Below are 8,732 nucleotides of genomic sequence, written 5' to 3'. Positions count from 1 at the left end.
CCCCCCCCCCCCCCCCCTCTGACGCTGTCCAGCTGACTTCAGTCCTCTGCAGGAGACATCTGTCCTCTGACTCGGCGCTAATAAACTCCGTCTCTGTCTGCTGAAGCCTGAGGCCACGTCTGAAGTCTCCGACACCTCTGATTGGTCACAGCGGAGTTAATTTTAGGGATTTTAGACCTTTTTTTGTTTAAGTCTCCATGGAGACTGAAGGCTGAACACAGAGGGAAAAGTAACAAATGTTCTCGACTCACACACACACCTGTGTATTTCTCTACTTGTGAGGACCGTCACTAACATGGAGCAATAAAGCCCAAACCAAAGCTAAACCTTCAAACTGGAGGATGAAACACACCTTTTTAGAGGTTTTTGTTGACATATTTTGGCGTTTTTTGATGCATTTTTAAGCTTTTTTGAGAGGGATTTTTTGAAGATAGACAGTTTTTTCCCTATGTTTTTTGACAGATTTGTAGTTTGTCTATTTATGATCTTTTTAGTTTTTTTAAGTAAACTTGTTTTTCTGACAAAAATTGGCTTTGGGCAAGTAGAAAGTGTATTTACTTGCCTAGCGTTGAACACTGATATTAATTACATCTATGACGTGTATCTCTGATTACAGTTAAGACCATAGATTGAAGGTCGAAGCCCCTCCGTTGTCTACTTTGTGATAAAATGTGTGTTTTCCCGTCTCTGGTCCAGGCTCGGGGCCTGGATCTGTCCCGGGTTCGGGCATGCGTGGTGGTGGCGGAGGAGAGGCCCAGGATGTCGCTCACACACTCCTTCTCCAAGCTCTTCAAAGACCTCGGCCTTCACCCGCGGTCTGTCAGCACGGCCTTCGGCTGCAGAGTCAACCTGGCCATCTGCCTGCAGGTAGGAACAGACGAGCAGCAGCAGCACACCGACACCACAGACACTCCACAGCTTATTAAAGGAGACTTTGCAGTAAAACACTGTTTTTTTTACTCCAAAAATGCACAACCTTCCTAAAGATTGTCTCATAGTGAAGTGAGAACCTGTTTATCTTGCATGATGGAAGCAAGAGCCAGAAAACATTTAAAAAGAACTGGTAGCTATGGTCTTAGTCTGAGTTGTCATGCTCACTGTGTCTGTGCTGTGATTGGCTGCAGGGCACTTCAGGACCGGACCCTACCACTGTGTACGTGGACATGAGAGCGCTGCGTCATGACAGGTACCGCAGTGCGTCCTGTCAGCTTTAGTTTTTCTTTCTTTCTTTCTCTTCAGCGTACAAAACTGTAACATTTCCACATGTGTGTGTTTCAGGGTCCGCTTGGTGGAAAGAGGTTCTCCTCACAGTCTGCCGCTAATGGAATCTGGCAAGGTGAGTTTGATTTACATTAAGATTGATGTGTAGCATGTGGTCTTGTTTTCAAGCTGAGGACTTTGTCCTAACCTGTGATTGCAGGTTTGGTTTATTAAAAAACAGAGTGCCCACACAATGTTTTTTTCCAAACTGATCCAATTAAACTGCATGTTTTGATTGCTTTATTTCCTTCATTGCAAGATATGATTCATGATTCATTTGTGTGTGCAACTGAGGAGATCAAAATAAACAACTCATATTAAACTTTCATTTTGGCAAGGACTCTTTAAAGCTGTAGGCCGTAGTTTTTCTCTCCCCCATGAGACAAAACAAAACTGTCGTCGTGTCCACATGATTCAAGTCTTTGTCACTCCCCTATGTGAGACAAGTGAAGATGCATCACTTTGCGACAAGTAGCATACGAGATGCTAACGAGAGACTTCTGTAGTGTCAATACAGTAAAAATTGACCTACTTGTCAGTTAACGTTAGCAATCAATCAATCAACCATAGATAGCTAAATCATTGTTGAAATGACTGCTAGCTTAGCTACGAGCTAGCAATCACACACAACAAAAGCTGTCACTTTTTGAGCTAATGTGAGCAAACGAAAAACGGTTTTTGAAATCATTTCCATCTATTGTTATTGTTAGTATAACAGTTGCTTTGTAATGTTTTCACAAATTTCAGTATTACGTGTATGCCGTTTACCGGCTAAATCTGAGCATGCTCAACTCAGTACTGCACTTTACTTACATCGGGGAGACAGAAAGCCTTCTGTGATCTCGCACCCTCCAATCCTCCTCCACACAGTTGCTAGTAGCCAAGGAGGACACGGAGGATTAAAAAAAACATAATGACTCTCTAGAAGAGGTCATTGACTTTACTCGAGTTTCTGCGCAAAGTCACCGCAAGACACAATCTTCTGAACATCGTCATACTGAGAGATACAGAGAGAGTTGTGTGAAGCTGATAGTCTTCATTAGCTTTGGAGCAACTTATTTGACCACGACTCGAATGTAACGGACGTTCATTAATATCTTAAAGTTAAGAACCAGAGCTTTAATTTAGAAAACCTCACTTAACTGTCAGGCACAGCCGACGCACAACAGATACAAGCTCACAACGGAGAAACTCATCAAATGCTGCAATTTGAATGACAGAAGATTTCTATTCTCGACTGCACATCCTCCCACATCGGCTGAGTCAAAGCAGACAGCAGGTCTGAGTCAGCAGGTCTGAGTCCACGCTGTCTGTCTGTGGAGACGTGGGTGAAGGAAGGATAACATCACATTCATCGGAAGGTTGTCTCATATGTTGCCTTTCTTAAATCCAGAAACCATCAATGGCTACATTTACATGCGCATATTATTCCTGTTTTAGTCTTTACCATATTCAGACCGAGCTGTTTACATTGCAAGTGAAAGTGACTATAGAGTTTTACAGCGGTGGAGGACTTGTTGGACCCTGCCAACACAGCGTCCCTCTTTCATTCCTTTAACCAGCTTCTTGAAAAGATTCGACCTTGTGATGTGTGGGTATATCCAAAAACCTTATCATTAGGGCTGCACAATTAATCAAATTTTAATCATGATCAAGATTTGGGCTTCCCACGATCAAATCTGCGTGATTGAGCAATATCTTAAATCCGTCGTTCCGTTTATAGAACGCTCCGTTTTTTTTGCAAAGCCCATCTACCGCTCCGTAAACCACCGTCTGATCATGTGCCAATCGGAGCTGTTCCCTCCACCCTGTACTTTAGTTTCTAGATGTAGACAGTCACAGAGGATAGAGTAAGCCCCGCCCCCATTCACTCACACACGGCTCCCAGCAACATGGAGAGACACAGCGACACCAGCGCCGGTCCACACTTCCAACATTTGTCTACAGTTTTAATGGTTATTAACACAGCTGTATACCGAGGCAAACCTTTATTTGTACCAGTGTTTCCGCGGGTAACTCCATGGCGAAAAACACAGAAGAAGTTATTGAATGCAACTTATTTCAGTTGGGAGAGTAGTAGCGTGTGAGACGGAGCTGCTGGACCTGGACCTGGGCCAGAGATGGGACCCATGGCCAGAATATCATAGTTCATAAAAATGCAGCGCAGTTACAATACAGACGTTTCATGCACACGACGTGTGTAACTCTGCTCAACCCGCCATTCAACCCGCTGGAACCCTTCATAGCGAGTCAGCCCTCGCTCTGTTAGTAGCATACGCACCCATACACAGTTGCTAGTAGCCAAGGAGGACACGGAGGATTAATCTTCATTAAAACATGATGGACTCTTCAGAAGAGGTCATTATCTTCACTTGAGTTTTGAGAAAGTCGCCAGATGACCCAATCTTCTGAACATAATCGTACTGAGAGACACAGAGAGAGTTGTGTGGAGCCGATAGTCTTCATTAGCTTTGGAGCAACTCAATGGCTCCAACGTAACGGACGTTCATTAATATCTAAAAGTTACGAACTAGAGCTTTTACTCTGACTAACAAAGTTAGTTTTTTGGGGAGAAAGCTGAACGTATTTGACTCAAGACTCAATTTAGTAATAACGAGAAAAGTCTTTCACTCACTTATTGTTTTTCCAAGATAACAAGATAGTTAACCCCCGATTTAGAGATAATTATAAATGATTGCAACCACTCATCACATCGTGGCAGATGGTGAAGGAAGAAGATCTCATCAGCGGCAGCGCTCCACTCGCCCCCACATTCAGGAGACTGACTCAAGGCTTTTACTGCAGTTTATTTATACAGGAGGACATTTTAAGAACAACACATGTTGGGAGTACATTTTGTTTCTGTTCATTTCCGTCGTCATTCATAATTAACAATCTTAACATCTTTTTTAGATTTTTCTACTGTTGCCAAGGTAGAGCTGAGAGTTACTCTACAGTGATGGAGAACTGACAATAATGAAAAACAACGCTGATGATTTTACAGATATACCAAAATGTGAAGAGACGATAAAAGCTAACTTTTTTAAATGACCAGTGTACTTTCCCACAGTCGATACAGTTTATTATAAACACATTGTAGTTAAATGAGAAAATATTCTCTCTCCTAAACTGAGACACAGTGTCTTTTGCAGCTTTTGTTAGAAAGGGATCCAGATTATTGGGGTTTAATTGATGTAATTATCAGCTAAAATTCCATTCTCACTCTTCCACTCATCAGATATATGGATATGCATACTCTTGTGTCTTTATTTGGCAACTTGCAAGCCAACATGACGAGCCAACAAGCGTCTTCCTCCTCCGCCTCTGTCTGATAAAGACAAGAAACGTCCCCGAAAAGCTTTATTTTTTAAACAATTGTTAAATCATCTCATCGTCTGAGTCCTCCTGCAGAACTCCAAAGCTGCAGGTCTTCATCCCGGTGCAGATTACATTGTGCTCATCTGATCGCTGAGCAGCGGTTATTTCAGTTTCATTACAGGTCTCTTAGCAACTAACCGAGGTCAGCGGGAGAGCTCACAGCGTCACATGATGTCTTAGAGTCAGCCTGAGAGAAAAGAGGAATTCATTTAATAGAGCCATTAACTTTGAGAGAACAAGACAACGTTTGCTGACATGAAACAGAAACACAGTCCCAAATCAGCGGTTTATTTGCCTAATAACCGATAAAGTTAATGAATTAAAAAGTGTTCTTCTTTGTCTCTCTGTTCCTGGGCATTATGTTGAAAAGTTTCTCATTTATTAAATAATGGCTTAAAGCCTCTAAACAAAGTTCTGTGTTGGAGTTTGGAACTTTCCAAAATCTTAATTTTGACTTCCAGATTTTCCTTTTCACTGTAAATGCATATCGGTTCTAAATATCAGTTATCGGTTTTATTAACCACTAATGGTCTCTATCGGCCCTGGTTCAGAGTCCCCAGAACAGGATTGGTAGATCTCCTGAAACCCCCCGGCAGCCTGGGCTGTCTTTAAAAACAAGGACGTCTTTTTTAGTTTAAAAAGGGGTCTTCTGAAGATGTTAGTCGTGAAATGAAGGTCTTGGTTTCGAGGTAAAGGACAGTTAAGACTAGATTAGTCAGACATTCATCAGGTAAACACTTGAATCGGTCTCTTTGGGGTTTATGACCAGAAGTATTTTGATAAGGGGTTTCATACACAGTCTGTAATCTAAGACCTTAAAGCCAAAATCCTGTCAGGTGGGGGGACCCTCCTCAGTCCGTGGGGTCCGTGGTCTACCGGCTGCTGCCCGAATTCAAAGTTTAGACACCAGCTGCTTTGGAAAGTAAAAAGAACGCAAGATTAGCGCTGCACAAAATATCGTTTTTTATCGTCAATGCAATGTTAACAATACACACATCGCCATGGATACCCCGAGATCTTTTTAGGGGTGCCTGGGTAGCACAGCCGGTAGACACACACACACACACACACACACACACACACACACACGCACACACACATACACACTCACACATTTCCTGTCTTTGGCTGTCCTATGTAATAAAGACCTTAAATGCCCCAAAAAATAATCTTTAAAAATTCAGAAAGAAAACTGCTTTAAAATCAAGTCTTTCTTTTTTTCAGTGCTGCGTTTTAAATTCAATTCAATTCCATGTTCAATTTCTTCAATAAAACAACGTTTTTTTAGCAGAATACTGACAGCAGTAGAAATGCAGAACTGAGTACACTTTAATATCTGTTTATTTATCACAAGTAATACAGTTATTGCGATAATCAACCACTTTATCGCATGTTTTCCTCACATCTCTAGTTCATGTTTAACAGAAATGAGCTCGGTCTGACAGGCGAGGGAAGTGAGTCTCTGGCTGCAGGAAGCAGCGTGACGGCGCCTGATGAGACTTGAGATGTCTTCGTCCCCCACACTGACACACAAATAGAGGACGTCATGATTTTATTGATCAGCCCCGCGCTTTATTTGACTCACTGTGCGTGGGAGGAGGAGGACGGAGGGACAACAGCCTGTTTACCAGGCAGCCCGTCCCTCAACTAAGTCTTTGACTGGGTTTCTGTTTGTTGAAGATTATGAGAAGAACGTAATAAAGTGTGGTTGGGTGAGGTGGGACACATCTGTCCCTGAGACATCCGTCCCTGACACATCCCTCTCTGAGACATCCATCTCTGAGACATCCGTCCCTGACACATCCCTCTCTGAGACATCCGTCTCTGAGACATCAGTCCCTGACACATTCGTCCCTGACACATCCGTCCCTGACACATCCGCGTCTGGCACATCCGTCCCTTACAAATTCGTCCCCGACACATCTGTCCCTGACACATCCGTCCCTGGCACATCTGTCCCTGACACATCCGTCCCTGGCACATCTGTCCCTGGCTCATCTGTCCGGGATACATCGGTCCCTGACACATTCGTCCCTGACACATCTGTCCCTGAGACATCCGTCCCTGACACATCAGTCCCTGACACATTCGTCCCCGACACATCTGTCCCTGACACATCCGTCCCTGACACATCTGTCCCTGACACATCCGTCCCTGACACATCCGTCCCTGACACATCCGTCCCTGACACATCCGTCCCTGACACATCTGTCCCTGACACATCTGTCCGTGACACATCTGTCCCTGACACATTCGTCCCTGACACATCTGTCCGGGACACATCTGTCCCTGGGACATCCGTCCCTGACACATCTGTCTGTCCTAGAGTCAAATCCGCGTTAAGGAGATGAAGTCGTGGACTGTGGCTGAGAGTTGAATAGAAACAGCTGGGTCTATTTTTGTGTTTTTGCTGGAATCGGAGACGGGAGTCAGAGGGAAGCGGTAACCATGGCAACTGGTTATCTTTGACTTTCTTTTTTTGTTTTGTTTCCTCAGATCCTCCCCGGAGTCCGCATCATCATCGCCAACCCAGAGACCAAAGGCCCGCTGGGAGACTCCCACCTCGGAGAGGTCACCACACACTATATTCGTTCTTTCCAATTTTCCGGTCCCTTTATTCCTCTCTTTTATTATTTGTCTGATTCTTCTTTCCCTTTTTTAAAATTGTCATCATCGTTTCTTTTCCTTTTTGCCTTCTTCTTACCGTTTCATTTCATCTTCACTTTTTCATTTTCTTTCCTTATCCCTTTATTTTTCTTCTTTTTTTGTCTTTTTTATTGTTTTGGTCTTTAATTTTTGTCATCTTTATCCTTTGTTTTTGTCGTTTTTCTCTGTTCTCCTTTCAGTCAACCCTTATCGTATCACTTTTTTATTTGTTCTTTTCTGAGCTTTTATTTCTCATTTGCTGTCCTCCTTTTTCTTTGTTTCCATTTTGTGTGTCTTTCCATCTTTTTGTTCTAGTCTTCCTTTTCTTTTTGTCTTTATTTCCTTTTCCATCCATCCCTTTTACTCTTTTTTTCCTCCTCCTTCTATCTCTTCTGGCTGTTTTCTGATATGAAATATATGATAGAAAGATATGATAGATATAGATATGATTAGAATTTGAATTCATCTGATCTGCCCATCTTTATTTTCTTCCCAATTTTTGGTTTTACATTCGTTTCTTACAGTCTCCACTCTTAAACATTCTGTTGTTGTGTTATTTCTCCACCCAACTTTAAAATAGGTTGTAATAACGTAGCAGCACGCGGCCTCGGTAATGCGCATTAGGGTGTAGTTGAACCACACCTCTCTCCTCTCCTGGTTTCGGCAGATCTGGGTGCACAGCGCCCACAACGGCAGCGGCTACTACAGCGGGTACGGCGAGGAGGTTCTGCAGTCGGACCACTTCAACTCCAGACTCAGTTTCGGGGACACTCAGACGGTCTGGGCCAGGACGGGGTACCTGGGCTTCCTCCGCCGCACCGAGCTCACCGACGCCAACGGAGGTCAGTGTCCTCCTCAGCTCCCTCGCTCCGCCCGCTGCACCGACTTGTCTCTCTCTCTCTCTCTCTTTGTCTCTTTTTAACCCTCATGTTGTCTTCGGGTCAAATTTGACCCGTTTTCAGTTCTTTCACCACCAAAAAAATGTGGCCTTCAAAATAAGATGAAAATGTCAAAACATTAGAAATATCAAACAACTTTGGAAAAAACATCAAAAAAAGGACTCACCACTTTGAAAAAGTGACAAAATGTCAGAAAATGCGATATCTTCTTTTCATGGTCGACAGGAAGACAACACAAGGGTTAAAAAAGGATTATTCACACGTCATCGTCGTATCAGTAAAACACAACGTCCGAGGGTACAATGATCATATGGAGGAGCCCTGAATATTTGGTTAATTCTCTGAGAGCACGGTTCCCCAAACGGTACGAGTTTTTCCACAACGTGTTTTCATGAATTGTTTTTTATGAATGCAAGCATTAAATCGTCACCAACACGGTCATGCAGCACATCATTAGAAAGCTTAAAGTAGTGTGATTCCATCAAGCCCCCGCACAAAGGATAAGGTGACTTACAGCAGTTATAATCATGTTATGAAGTTAAGAAACAC

The 8,732-nt window shown here is 43.2% G+C and overlaps 1 protein-coding gene across 1 annotated transcript in view; it reads left to right on the top strand.

Annotated features, from left to right (window-relative positions):
* The window catches only part of LOC117938277 (disco-interacting protein 2 homolog C-like), a gene marked incomplete at its 5' end in the record, with an annotated part of 67,270 nt that overhangs the window by 56,310 nt on the left and 2,228 nt on the right, over window positions 1-8,732 (top strand). The window contains 5 exon segments of the mRNA XM_034862800.1: window positions 697-867; window positions 1,125-1,186; window positions 1,279-1,336; window positions 7,135-7,209; window positions 7,952-8,126. Of these exon segments, the coding sequence (XP_034718691.1) occupies window positions 697-867; window positions 1,125-1,186; window positions 1,279-1,336; window positions 7,135-7,209; window positions 7,952-8,126 (541 nt within the window).

This window comes from Etheostoma cragini, chromosome 22 (genome assembly GCF_013103735.1).
Source record: "Etheostoma cragini isolate CJK2018 chromosome 22, CSU_Ecrag_1.0, whole genome shotgun sequence".
Taxonomy (NCBI): domain Eukaryota; kingdom Metazoa; phylum Chordata; class Actinopteri; order Perciformes; family Percidae; genus Etheostoma; species Etheostoma cragini.
The sequence above is the reverse complement of the archived record's forward strand: the minus strand, read 5'-3'. Positions and strand labels throughout refer to the sequence as shown.